The sequence below is a fragment of the Lynx canadensis genome, chromosome A3 (genome assembly GCF_007474595.2).
Source record: "Lynx canadensis isolate LIC74 chromosome A3, mLynCan4.pri.v2, whole genome shotgun sequence".
NCBI lineage: Eukaryota > Metazoa > Chordata > Mammalia > Carnivora > Felidae > Lynx > Lynx canadensis.
Window position 1 is genome coordinate 65,163,324 of NC_044305.1, and position 13,944 is coordinate 65,177,267.

General features: G+C 46.1%; 1 protein-coding gene across 1 annotated transcript in view; it reads left to right on the forward strand.

Annotated features, from left to right (window-relative positions):
* The window catches only part of PRKCE (protein kinase C epsilon), a 497,798-nt gene that overhangs the window by 338,807 nt on the left and 145,047 nt on the right, over positions 1-13,944 (forward strand). The window contains exons 8-10 of the mRNA XM_030310527.1: positions 1,767-1,863; positions 4,654-4,853; positions 7,504-7,677. Coding sequence (XP_030166387.1) covers positions 1,767-1,863; positions 4,654-4,853; positions 7,504-7,677 — 471 coding nt within the window. The remainder of the gene's footprint in view (positions 1-1,766; positions 1,864-4,653; positions 4,854-7,503; positions 7,678-13,944) is intronic.

Consider the following 13,944-nt stretch of genomic DNA (forward strand, 5'->3'; position numbering starts at 1 on the left):
GGTGGAGGTGAGAAGCAGGCAGTGATCCTCATCGCCCAGTACCAGGCAACCTCAAGCACTTTCTAGAAAAGTAATTCTCACACCAGGTGCTCTACAGTTTGGACTCCCAATGTTCTCCCTAAGTCCTGCCCTAAAATTCCTTCTGAAGGGCTCTGTGTTTCCCTTCTTTTAGAGGCTGCCCACCCCTTTTCCCGGGTGCATCTCAGAAGAGCCCTTTCCCTTGAATGGGGAGGTTTGGATCATTTTAATCTTCTTAAACTCCTCCTTCTTTACCTTCCCAATAAGCAAGGTTGGAGGAGAAGAACTCTCTTCTCCTCGGTTGGTTAGCTATGGGATTTTGTGCTTCTGGTGACTCTTAGCTCTGTAAATCCCACCAGTGGAAGTAGGACTTTAGTTATTGACCCAAGGCATTGCAATTGCAAGCAGAATGTCTGCACCCAGGAATGCTAGACCCCCACCGAAGGAGTGGGTTAAGTAAACACCTTGTGATGACAGAGTTGGACATACACATTTATGAGCTCTAGAGAGAGCCCTTTTCAGGAGATATGGCTTTTCTCCTTGCTAGAAGGAAATGGAGACAGAACCTTCATTAATCATCATGAAGCATTTTAAAAGAAAACTCAGTACACACCTGCCCTCCCTGCCCCCCACCCCCAATTTACACCGGCCATAATGCCAATACCAGCCTTCGTCTGTCTGAGGTTTGGGGGCACTTGGTGATATGAAGCCAACATGGAGGAATTCAAGAAGAGACAGAGTTAAAGACTAAAGGATTCTGATATTTTTATTGCTGGGTTGCTTCTGATGCAAAAGCTGGAAAAAAGCCACATGATCCAAGTCGTGGCTTGGATCCCTTGGTCCCTTAGCATGTGAGGAAGGGAGAGAAGTCTCTTGCTCAGAAGCTAAGCGGGCTTTTTGCAAGAGCGTCAGGCTTGCTGGAGCGTTGTCTGTCTTCACATTGCCCCTTGCGAGTAGTCCTTCACCCAGCAAGGATGTGTGCACACGGCTCTGGAGCAAGAGTAAAATAGAGTATGTGTGACCGCTTAGTCCAAACCTCTGACTTTGGTGGGAGCTCCACATGGGTGCACTGACACCTGTGCTGGGAAATAGACTTCACTGGAGGGTGTCCTGTTAAAATTTGCCAACCGATATCAATGCACCTAAAAATATTTATTGAGCTTCGACTAAAGGTATCATTTGGTACAAGGCACCAGAGGCAATACAAATGCTAGATAGAGTCTTACCTTCAAAGAGCCTATAGTCTACCCAAGGAGAGTGCCCCACACAGGATCCACAAGCAGAAGCCATTAACTAAACACAGCTGAACAAGAGGACGGATAAACGTGATAACTCGCGCTGCTTGCATTGGCGAGCGGGTTTTCACGGAAGGGGTGCAGTTGTGCTTTGCTTAGCCAGGTCAATTGCCTTTGCATAGGATGAAAACTGAACAAACCACAGTCTCTTCCTAAGTTTTTAACTCCTGTTGGCTGCCCCATAGTGTAATGTTGGATCCTGGTGTGCAACCTAGTGATTCAGCACTCGTGTGCATCACCACGTGCAGTCTCGTCTTCCCTTTAACTGTCAGGAGGAACCTGAGTCTGGGCTTTCAGAAGGTCAGTTCAGCAAGTGCTGCTGTGCCCCCGGGGCTCCTACAGCCCTCGCTGGGGTCCAGCATCTGGGTGGTTCTGACCTGGGGGTTGCTCCCCACCCTCCCTTCTCATGTCTCCGCCCCCGCCCTCTCTCTCCCTCTCTCTCCCTCTCTGTAGCTCATCGCTGGCGCCGAGTCTCCGCAGCCTGCTTCCGGAAGCTCACCGTCTGAGGAAGATCGATCCAAGTCAGCACCCACCTCCCCTTGTGACCAGGGTGAGACCCTCAGATTTGCTTTGTGACCTCTGAGTAATATCATCTGAAGGACTGAGGGCTTCAGACACCCTCTCCCTGCTGACTCATTAGCTACTCTTTTCTCTCTACAAGTATTTCTTCAGGGAGAGGCACTAAATGGCTCTGCTTGTGTTAAACCTTGTCTGTGCCAGGGTAAGAGAGAAAAAGCAGGGGATGTTGTGGTTCTTTCTTTACTCCTGCCTCTTTCCCGGGTTCCAAGTGTAGGAAAGCACCCTGAGCCTGCTCCTAGACCTTCCATGTGTCTGTGCCGCTCAGCTGAGAGCAAATTCTTTCCTGACTCTGGTCATCACACCCAAAAACCTGAAAGCAGGGCATGAGTGGGGGCCTGTGGCTGAGCAGGGACAGGAGCGCCAAGCAGAGAACAGACAGAGAAGGGAGGAAGCCAGCTCTAGGCCTGACCCCTTCCTAAAGTTCAGCTTAGGATGTTTCCTTCTTCCCCGTAAGAATATGCCTCATGTAGTCGAAGTTTCTGAGTTCTGCAGGCATCCAAGAATGCTGAGGGGAGACTAACACATTTAAAACCTTGCCCTCTGGTGATCAGACCCAAGCGTCCCTGGGAAAGGGATGTCTGCTCCTGCAGAGCAGGAATAATCATCATTGCGTGGCAATAGTGCCTTGATTTTCCATAGCCCCAGTTGTGTTCCTTATCTTAATCTTATCCACACACTAACTCTGTGTTGGTGTGCCCCATCCCTGGCCCCATGCTACAGGGTGGGAAGCGGAAGATCAGAGAGTCAAAAAGTTCTGTCCAAAGGCCTGGAACTAAGTCAGCAGTAAGAGCAACGTCATACCCCTCCTGGTTTTGGGACCCCCCCCCCACCCCGGCTGCCGCCCCACCTCAGAATCTGTGCTGTCATACTCTCCCTGGGGGTGTGACCCACTTCAGTTTATCCAGCAGTAGACGAAACAGCTGCAGGGCAATATGCCGATCTGAGGCCTCAAAGTACTCGGCCTGCATCCCTCCTCCTGCTGCTCTGATTAGTTTCCTGTGTCTTTATTCCTGTGTCTGCTTAATTCCAAAAAAGAATTTGGTCCATTTGTATGTACTTCCAGTGGCACTCAGGGGGCCTCCAAACTAGTAGGTATTATCCTAGAACCCGTGCAGGTGTTTTCATGTGCCCCATGTTAGTGCTGAGACCTCCTTTGGGAGCTTCAAGGAGCCAGGGTTCTATGGTAGAGACCCCCAGTAAGAGTGAGCTGGCTGGAGTTTCTAGGCCTGGCTCCTGCCAGCGTGCTGCCCAGACCCGGCAGGATGCAGTGCCTGTGTTTGTCTCTGGTCAGTGCAGGCACGAGCATTACCTGGCAGTGGTGTGGGCACAAATGGATGCAAAGACCCTTAGCAAGACACAGCATTGCTACACAACAGGGATGCCACATAGTTTCTCTTCCTTCCAGGAAGGAACACCCACAGTGACATTTTCTTTAAGCTCTAAAGCCCCTAAACACCCAAGTCCTGTTTTCCAAAATCCATTTAATAGTTTGCCTTGAAAACGGAGACTTTGAGCCATTTGCTGAGACTAGAAGTTATACTCAGTAGAGGCATAAAAGAGAGGAAATGGGTGAATTGGCCAAGGGGAGAGCTTTAGACTCAGGAACCACCCTCACCCTGCCCTCCCCTCCACCCCAGCACATCTTAGAGGAACTGGACTCCAGGTCTAAGAAAGATCCAGATTCTTTGAGCAGGCTTCATGGGCCTCAGTCCTGCAAAGAAGCTGAAGATCTGTTTATGTCAGGCAGCACATGCTTATCATGCCTAACCCGGATTCCTCAGGGTTAATGGTCTGTGTTCTCCTTCGACCATCCCAGTTATTCATGAGCATCTCTTAAAACCGGAGTATGCTTTCGGTGCCCACTTCTACAATGAGGAGTGTGTGTGTGTCCTGGTGAATGAATAGCTAACAATAAAGCTTCCCCAAACAGCAAAGGTCAGGGGGTCATCCAGTGTTATCACCGCCAGGTAGTTTAGGTCACATGCTCTGCCAGGGCACAGGACTGTCCCATGGTCGTGAAATGGAACTGAGGAATCCCTGCCCCGGCTCCAATAAATTTGCAGCATGCCAGTCTCGGGAAACAGTTCTTCACTTAATGATAAGCCCATTGCTCATTTGGTTTAATATCCTCTTGGGAGATGGGTATTGGAATAAACGCAACAACAAGGCCGAGTAAAGTGCTTTACAAGTTAAAGGCTTCCTGGTCCTCGCTTTTGATATAGTCATATCACCAGTGATAACTGTGATGACTGTTCTCAGTCATTGTTCTAAGTTTCAAAGGGACTTGACAGGTACCTGTTGCCTTTGAGACTCTGCAGGATTCCAGACAAGGCTAGGATTCCTGCACTACACCTAAGATAACAACAGGCCGCTAGCCAAGGGGGCTTTCAGAGAGAGGGCCGGGTTTTTGTGTAATCTGAAGGTGTTGGCTGGTGGGGACCGTGTCCTCTTGTTTGCGTACCTAGATGCCAATGAAAGCATGTACGTTACATGTACCTTAGGTGCCAATGAAAGCGTGTACGTTACGTGTACGTTTGTGCCAATGAAAGCGTGTACGTTACATGTACGTTCGGTGCCAATGAAGGTGTGTAGAGCAAATGAATGTGGGAAGAGATGCCGCACTGGATTGGCTGCTGTGAAGAACCGGATGGAGGGTGGAGGCCTCACGCTTGGGGGCAGGGGACGTTCTGAGTGCTGGGTCCTGATGGAAAGGGATCATGAGGCATGCACTAATGTGGTATCTTGTCACCCTTGGCCCTAGAAATAAAAGAACTTGAAAACAACATTCGGAAGGCCTTGTCATTTGACAACCGAGGGGAGGAGCACAGGGTGGCGGCCTGCAGCGATGGCCACCTGGCGAGCCCCGGCGAGAACGGCGAAGTGCGGCAGGGCCAGGCCAAGCGCTTGGGTCTGGATGAGTTCACCTTCATCAAGGTGCTGGGCAAAGGCAGCTTTGGCAAGGTCTGTGGCGTGCGTGGGTACAACCGCTGACTTTCTCTGCCCTGTGGCGTTGCCTCATCTATCTGATCTAAATCAGATTAAGCTATGAACATTTCAGCCCAGTCTTGTTGCGTCTTCCTTCCTTGTTCAGTGGAAACGGCCTGCGGCTGAGCAGGTGGGAGTCCGGGTTCTGCTGCTAAGTAGCTATGAGACTTCAATGTAGTCACTTAACTTCTTTGGGATTCAGTTTTTCTCATTTGTCAGATGGTGACACAGGCATCCAGTGAGATCACGGGTAGAAGAGCTTTAAGAAAAGCTTAAATTGCTTAACATGAGCTTGGCTTCCTGTTAGCAGTACTACTAGCTACTACTTCCCTTCCTCAGAGCTCCATGCGAAATTTTGGCTTTCATTCGTTGCAAAGACTTTAAAAAATGAACTCTAGAATCGCTGCACTCAGTGAGCTTGGGGCTCAAAGCAAATCTGAGTGTGGGTTATTTTGAAAGGTAAACGCTATTGAACGGACTTTTCTGGCACTACTACATGTTGGGTTTATCCTCCACATTGGCGAGAGAATAAGGATAATCATCTCATGTCTTGGGTCTTGCTTTGCCCTCGGTGCCAGCCTCCCTGTCCTGCCCCACACTGAGGTGAGCAGAACCATGCAGGGTAGGGGTGCCAAGCGTGTCCCGTGAAGCTTTCGTGGCGATCAGGCACGATTCTGATGGCTGGCAAAGTGGGGTGCGTAAATACTGTTCGTTTTAGAAAGAAGGTATAAGGGCGGAAAGCCTGGGATGTCGGCTAACATTTCAGCCAAGACCCCCGATGATTCTCTCGCTCTTCTCAAAGGCAGGAGTCCATGGGAGGTGTCTCCCCAGGCCCTGTTCTGGGGCCCAGGCACCACCCCCCCCCGCAGCTCCCCAGGGTCACGTGCCCTCCCGTGTCCTGGACTCTTGAAAGCCTCAGCCGGCGGGTCAGCCAGCTTGCGGAGCTGCTGAAGCGCTCTACTGCTCTTGAAGGGAATGGCTCAGGAAGCCTCCACGGTATGGGCCTGCCCCCTGGCCCCTCACCTGCCCCATCTCCTCCTGAGATTACTGTAGCAGGAAGGTAACCAGAGGGGGCTTAAATGGCAAATGCTGAAGCAATCACATTCCTCAGAGACTGAGTAAGTAAGAAGCAGGCCCCAGTCCCTTGGTCCAGGCCTAACTCCGGGATGTGAGCCACTTTAATTTTGAACAAGATTCAAGGTAAACAAGCAGGCTCAGAGTTTCCAGGTCTCCATACTGTGTAGGCAGGATGGGAACTTGGGAGACTCTGGAGTATTTAGGTTGTTTCTTGGGGAAAATTGCAGCCAACGTTGGAGTTGGTTTTAAAGAGTGAATTACGTGTGGGCGACGAAAGGTCCTTAGGTAGTCCCCTGAATTCCCTCTTGAGGCTTCTGAGTTCCCACTCTTGAGAACTGGCAGCTCACCTTGGAATACTGTGCTTAGGAGCTGTTTAACAGGAGAAAGACTTGTCATGTTGTGCAGAAATGAGTGCAAAAATATCAAGTGATAGGAGAACTTTAATAAACTGGTAATTTGCCCTCTGGAAAAGGAATCACATTCCCAGTGTTAGAAGAAACCGCAAAGGCAAACATGACTGATGTAGCTACATGAGGACAAGTGATCCAGTCTGATAGAAGATAGAACAGAAAATCCTAAAGCAAGCCTAGACAAACCTTTGCAGAAAGTAAAGTGTTAGCATCTTTATATACAAAACTCCTACAAACTCATAAGAAAATAATATAAAGTAGTAGATAACTAGACAAAGTTACCTTGACAAATATAAATTGACAGTTCACACAATTAGAGGAAAAATTTTTTCAAGTTTCTCTTAAATACAGAGAACAAACTGAGGGTTGCTGGAGGGGGAGGTAAGTGGGGGTTGGGCCAAATGGGTGATGGGCATTAAGGAGGGCATTTACTGGCATGAGTAAGTGATAAATCACAAAATTCTACTCCTGAAACCATTATTACACTATATGTTAACTAATGGGGATTTAAACAAAATTTAAAAATTAAAAACAAGTTTCACTGCAAGTTAAAACAGACTGGAGGCTATATATCACACCTGTTACATGAGCAAAAATGCTTTTTAAGTGAAAACACCCAATGTGGGTACATTGCCATAAAACTAAGGCACCTCTCCACTCCTGATGGCAAATTCTGTTGTACATCCTTTTTGAAATTCAAGAAATGTGCAAAATATTTAACCCTGTAGTCAACTTCTAAGACTTTCTAGCTTAAGGATATGGTTGAAAAAAAAAAGTACATGTACAAAAACACCCAATCCAATAAATATATATTTATTTATTGAAATCAAGAATCAGATGCTTAACAGACTGAGTCACCTAGGCGCTCCAGTAATATGTTTACTTGAGTTAAATATAAGCATCCCTGATAATGTTGGTGACGGTGTAGGTGATGAAACCTTATGAAATCACTTTCGTTTAAATAAAATTATATGTGAAATAGTATGATTATAAGCAGGACAAATCTATATGAACATATGAACAATTATTTAACAGATATGTATTGCTTCTTTTTTTTTCTATGCTAGAGATTGACTTGTGTTTCTTCTTTGGATTCCATGCATGGATAGATTGCTATGAGTGGTTTTGGTTCATTGCAGGTCATGTTGGCCGAGCTGAAAGGCAAAGATGAAGTATATGCTGTGAAAGTTTTAAAGAAGGATGTCATCCTCCAGGATGATGATGTGGACTGCACGATGACAGAGAAGAGGATTTTGGCTCTGGCGCGGAAACACCCGTACCTAACCCAACTCTATTGCTGCTTTCAGACCAAGGTATGTCTAGGAAGAAGCCACCATCTTGAGGTAGTGCTGTATGATGTGATGGTATCTTGATGTCTGATTAAAAACATCAATTATAGACCCTCTCCATTATTTTCTAACAGGCCTTGTGAAGTGGCATGGATTTTACCCTTGAAAAGATCAGGGTATATCTGAACGGCATCCTCTTTTTTAAGGGTGCGGAATTTTCCATTCAGGGTTGTGCTCGTGAAGGGATGAGAGGGCAATAGAACTTTGCAAATGCAGCTGGACAAAGCCAAATGGCTAAACCCAGTGTTTGCTCCCTGGAAAAAACAACAGGCGTGATTAGTCCTTGCTCTTCTCCTAACTTTCTATCATTAGGCAAATCATTTAAGTTCTCTGTTGCCTTCAGATCAAATGAAAAGGAGTAAAGCCTGCCCTGACCACTTCTGACTTGTATAATGTCATATGAGGCAGAGGATGTGGACAAGTGCTTACAATGCTCATTTTCAGCTGGCTGTGTGGGAGCCTGGGAACCAGAAGGTGGCAGTAAAGAAATGAAAATAATTTGTAGCTGCATTATGGAGTCTGACCAATGACTATCGTAACTGATTTTTTAACTTTACTGTTTGTTAGTAAAGAAGAGAAATGCCAACATTCTTTATGAAGCTCCTGTTTTATACCCCTTTTGTTGCGGGGAGGTGAAGGTCTTTTATGGTGGCTTATGGGTTGTCGTCCTTAGCTTGTGAGAAGGCAAAGGCAACCTCACCTGAAACTCCCCCGTGCCCATCTGGAGCCCAGACAGTACAGGGCACCATCATGGAGACACGATCTCTTGCCCCTTGGCATACTCTCACCTCTATGTCACTGCCATGATGTTCTTCCACTTTGAATTCAACTATTATTGGTCATTTGGCAAATTTTTATTTTATGATATTTTATTGACTTCTTCCCATGTGCCAGGTACTGGAGATACAGCGGTATCTCCAGTCTCTCACCTCAGGGAATTTACAGTCTCTTTGGTACACTGTTTTTCAAAGGATATTTCTCTGAACCCTCATCACTTGAGAAATTCTAAGAATAAAGGATCCTTTGGCCCATAGTTTGGGAAATTGAAATTTTGACTTCTTCTAGACTGCTTCAACATGTACTTGCTTGTTTAAGTCCCTGAGAAGAAATGCAATGGGGGGGAAAAAGATTGCCTGTGTTTAATCTACTATTTCCCAATTATTTGATCTCAAGCTCCACTTATACAATCACCTATTCCACACTGAGAAACAGTGATCTAGTGGGATTTTTTCCTATCCCTCGTGATCTCTCAGAAAGATAAGAAACACCTTCTGAAAATCTGGAAATCCCTTTTCTGAACAGGTGCAGGAGTCATTAGCTATCCTTGTTTTTTTTTGTTTTTTTTTTTTTTAAATTTTTTTTTTTCAACGTTTATTTATTTTTTGGGACAGAAAGAGACAGAGCATGAACGGGGGAGGGGCAGAGAGAGAGGGAGACACAGAATCGGAAACAGGCTCCAGGCTCTGAGCCATCAGCCCAGAGCCCGACGCGGGGCTCGAACTCACGGACCGCGAGATCATGACCTGGCTGAAGTCGGACGCTTAACCGACTGCGCCACCCAGGCGCCCCAACTATCCTTGTTTTTGAAATGTGTTATGTAATTCCTAATATTTGTGGGTCTATGCATGTATGTGTACATATGCGGAGCCCAACATGATAAAAGAGGATCAGTCATATGGTTAACTTTTTCTTTTCTCTACTCGAGTATAATTCTAGATTAATGAAAAAATGTGTCCTGTAAGTCTTTATCTTCCATGGCACCTATCACAGGGCCTCACATTTGGTGGGTATTCACTATCAGAATTGGAGGGTTGGAAGATTTTATAAAAATTATCTCTTCTACTCTACTTTTTGCACCAGTGAGAAAATCAGATGTCAATGAAGTAGAAGTCTTTTGCCTATAGACACTCTGTTTTGGCCACAGTGGACTTAGCATCTGGTCTCTGGGACTCCTAGTCCAGTGGGACCTTGCTCTGATATCACACTGATATTCTCTCTTGCCTGACCCAGCACCGTGCCCCCCTCTGTGGGGGGAGCTTTCCCCCTCTTCCCCTACCCCTAGCGGGTAGCCATCTCTTTCCCTGTCTGAGGTGGTTTCATGGGTAGAGATCCACACTGGTGTTTTTTCTTTGGACATATTGCCAAGAGGTTCAACATTCTTGGGAAGCCACAGTGAAGGGTCAGCTTTCCTACACCTCTTGTTGAATAAGTGAGATATGGGAATGGATGTCTTCCATGTCAGCAGTGTTCTCCTCTGTGCATTGTAGAATATCAAGGCTAAGGTTCCTCACTGTATGGCAGCTTTTGGAACACAAAGCAGTATTTAATAAACACCATGGATTTCCTTTAGGGAGAACAATACCCCAAACTGACACATGGTGATTGGGGTCTGGATGGCTGAAGCATGGGGTTGGGGAGAGAAGAGACTTTAGTAGTTCAGATATTTACTAACTCTTTTTCTCAGGCCGATGTCAGGTAGCCATAGTTACAGGAGCAACTTTGCCCCACCTCTTCCCTGCCACCATTATTCCATAGAGAAATAGCACACCCCACTTTACACAGCAGACATATGTTCATCTCAGTTTTTGAAAGTGAATCATATTTAACTTCACTGGAAGGACCTTAGCTTATTAATGAAAGCAATCTTACGAAGAATCATTTTATGAACTCCCAACTTCTAGAAAAGGTGACTTTTCCTCTGACAACCAGTAGTCATGTTTTTTTTAACATTTATTTTTTTGAGAGACAGAGAGAGACAGACCATGAGTGGGGGAGGAGCAGAGAGAGAAGGAGACACAGAATCCAGAGCAGGCCTAGGCTCTGAGCTGTCAGCACAGAGCCCAATGTGGGGCTCGAACCCAGGAACCATGAGATCATGACCTGAGCCGAAGCCAGCCACTTAACCGACTGAGCCACCGAGGTGCCCCCAGTAGTCATGGTTTTAAAGAGTAGCTATTATTCACTCACCTGACTATGAGGTAGGTGCTGGCTCTAGGTTTATCAGCAAAATGTGGAGGGGTTTACTCCATAAGCAATGGGGAGTTTATACTCTTTCTGTAAACAAATGGCAGCAAAGAGTATTGGGTGGGTGTTCAAACCAGGAGGACTCAGAGAAGAGGTGCTCTTGGGGTTTGGAGTGGGGAGGGTGCTCAAGCCAGGCTGTGAGGAGGGGAGGATTGGGCCAGGGTCTGGGTGGGAACAGGAGCCGGGCTCAGTAGCCATAGCTCAGTCTTGCTTTCATTTCACTTTTCCTGAAAAGAAAGGACACTGAACCTGGTTTCAACTAAGACTCTAATACATGATAAAGGAATGTGAGATCTGATTGCAATCCTATTAAGATTTCTTTCATTCTTACTTAATTATGACACACAAAGCAGCAATAATGTTAAGTCGGGTTTAATTACTTTTAGGTGAGCCTTTGTTTTTCAGTGTGTAGGGGAAAAGGCCCCCGTAGAAACACACCTTTAGAACTTCTTGATAGTTTGCACATAGCTTCAGGCCACACACTATTATACAGATTGCCCGATGGGACTTAAATGTGTGTGAGGTGTGGGTGCCATGTCTGGTGTGGTGACCAATGGTGATGAGTATATAAACCTACTGGCACCAGTCATGATGTCAAGTCGTGAATTCAATATGGTCCTCACAGCCCACTGAAGGTACGATTCAAGGCCAATTTGGCCTTTTCTGTGCCGTGCCTACCTGCCATTGGTTCATATACTCTGATCCTTCTCCTGGAGATCTGGAAGGAAGAAAAGCAAAGGAAACAGCTCCATTGTTCCAGTGCTAGTAAGAAAAGGCAGACAGGCCAGTAAATTAAGCCAGTAACTTCAATTTCAGTCAAATTCAAACCAGTATATTTGACTTCAGTTCCTGCTATGCTGTGTGCTCTTGGGGCTGGTGGAGTAGCCTGAACTAGGGAAAGCTACAAAACTGTATTTAATTAACTATCAAATATATAGTATGAAAGGTGGATCAGGGACTTCCAACTCCAGCTGAGATAGAGAACCCTCATTTCTATCAGATCCTCTCTCTCACAACTAAAGAACCCTCAATGTAATTCTCATTTCATAAAGGCATTATGCTCATCAAGATTGACATAGCCATCCAGAATTACAGTATCATCTATTGATGCAGATGAGAAACTAAAATTTCCATATTTAAAACTGCCAGATGACTTTTAAATGGATGATGTTAAACTGCTATCAATGGTATTTACTATTTTCACACACAATAACTGTTTCTTGGTTAAAAAAGTAGTGTCCACAATGATTTCAATGAATATACAGGTATTTTTTGAGCATCTATTATAGGCTAGACACTGCTAGACTCTGAGGCTACAAAGCTCCAAACATACCAACTCCGAACTCAGGGAGATGACTTCTACTGGGGAGACAGATGTGTGGAGTGATGGACAGCTCTTCTAATGGTGCCATGGAGATGAGAAATTTGAAGCCCTGCAAAGGGTAGTTGGAAAGGCTTCCTAGAGGAGGTGAAACAAAACCAGGACCTCAAAGCATGGGTGGCATTTGAAAGAGGATAAGGGCAGAGAGATGACTGAGGAAACCTAGAACTTATCAACCAGTCTCCTCTTCGACACTGTTTTCCCAACGCTGGAACTCTCACCTCTTTCTGTGCCCTACTTCCGCAAGCAAATGAAAATGGCTGAACAACAGCAGTGAAGGAGAGGAAGAGTAGAGGATGTTCAGAAAATTCCTGCACCTGCGAGATCAGATGATTGGTAGAGAGGGGGCGGAAGTACAGTTGGCCTTTGGACAACACGCTCTCGAACTGGCGCACTTATGTGCGGCTTATTTTCGAGACAGTACAGGACTACAAACGTGTCTTCTCTTCCTCAAGGTTTTCTTAATAACATTTTCTTTTCTCTAGCTTACTTCATTGTAAGAATACAGTGTGTAATACATATTACATACAAAATATGTGCTCATCGACTGTGTTCTCAGCAAGGCTTCTGTGCAATAGTAGACTATTGGTAAAGTTTTGGGGGGAGTCAAGTTCTATGCAGATTTTTGACTGTGCAGGGGCTGCGCACCCCAACTGCCATGTTGTTCCAGACCTATTGTACTATGAGCCAACCTCACTGGGCGAGGCACCCAGTGCAGCTCCACAAGTTACAGGTTTGGTCAAAGTCAGGGCTTAGGGCAAGGAGTGACTTCAGGAACTGCCTCTTCAGGCCTGTCACTCATGCACAGAAAGCTTAGGGACGAGAGAGCCACTGAGTGATGGGTTTGTTTTTGCTTTTGTTTTTGTTTTTGTAGTTACAGGAAATAAAATTCTCAGGCATTTTTAGATTCTATGTATGAACCCCGTTGTGAAATCATTGCTTCCGACTGGATCCCATAAAACTTGTCTCGAGTAATTTCATCCACGATTTTTCCTCTTTAAAAATATTAATCTCTACCTCATCGCACCCATCCCCCTCCCTTTGGCATTTCCCGCCAGGCCTGGGAAGCTAGCTCCTGGAGGGCTGTGCCTCTCTCAGCTGCTGTGAAGGAAACAGAGGGTGAACTCCTAGAGAATCTCCCTTGGCCAGGTTCCCTCGCTGCCCTGGGGGAAATGCAGAATGGAAAAATCCTTAAAAAGCAACTGGAGACATTTTTCAAATGAGTTTTAGTAATCCGTGTGAGTGTAGGGTGAGAACTACAGAGCAGGGGTGTTGACAGCATAGGGAAAAAAATGACCGTTGCAAGGAACCCTGATGTTTGTTTTGATCATTGTTTCTGTAGGATGGCAAACACAAAAGCAAAAAGCAAAGTTAAAAATTAGGCCGTTGGGAGATATTTTGAAAAACAGATGACTGTGTCAGATTATAAGAGCCAAGAAACGGTTGAACAAAGTATGCCTCCTACTAGAGCGTGCTTGTATGAGGCAGCCAGACGTGGAAGGGGCTGGAGGAGTTTTGATTGGAACTGGTGCCTCACAAGAGTAGACTGACATGTTCAACACCATGAGTTGGCGTGTGGGTCAGAAAGCCACCTGGTAATCAAGATGCTCGCAAATCAAACTAGTATGGCGGACAGATTCAATTCTCTTGAGGAGGGGTGGTCTGAGGCCATGGAGGGCTGGTGGGGATTGAGAGGGGAGAGAGAGAGAGAGAGAGAGAGGAAGTGTGGGTGGGGAGAGAGAGGGAGAGAGAGAGAGAGAAAGTGTGTGTGTGTGTGTGTGTGTTTGGTAGGATGTGTCTATGTGCGGACAGGCCAGGCATGCCCA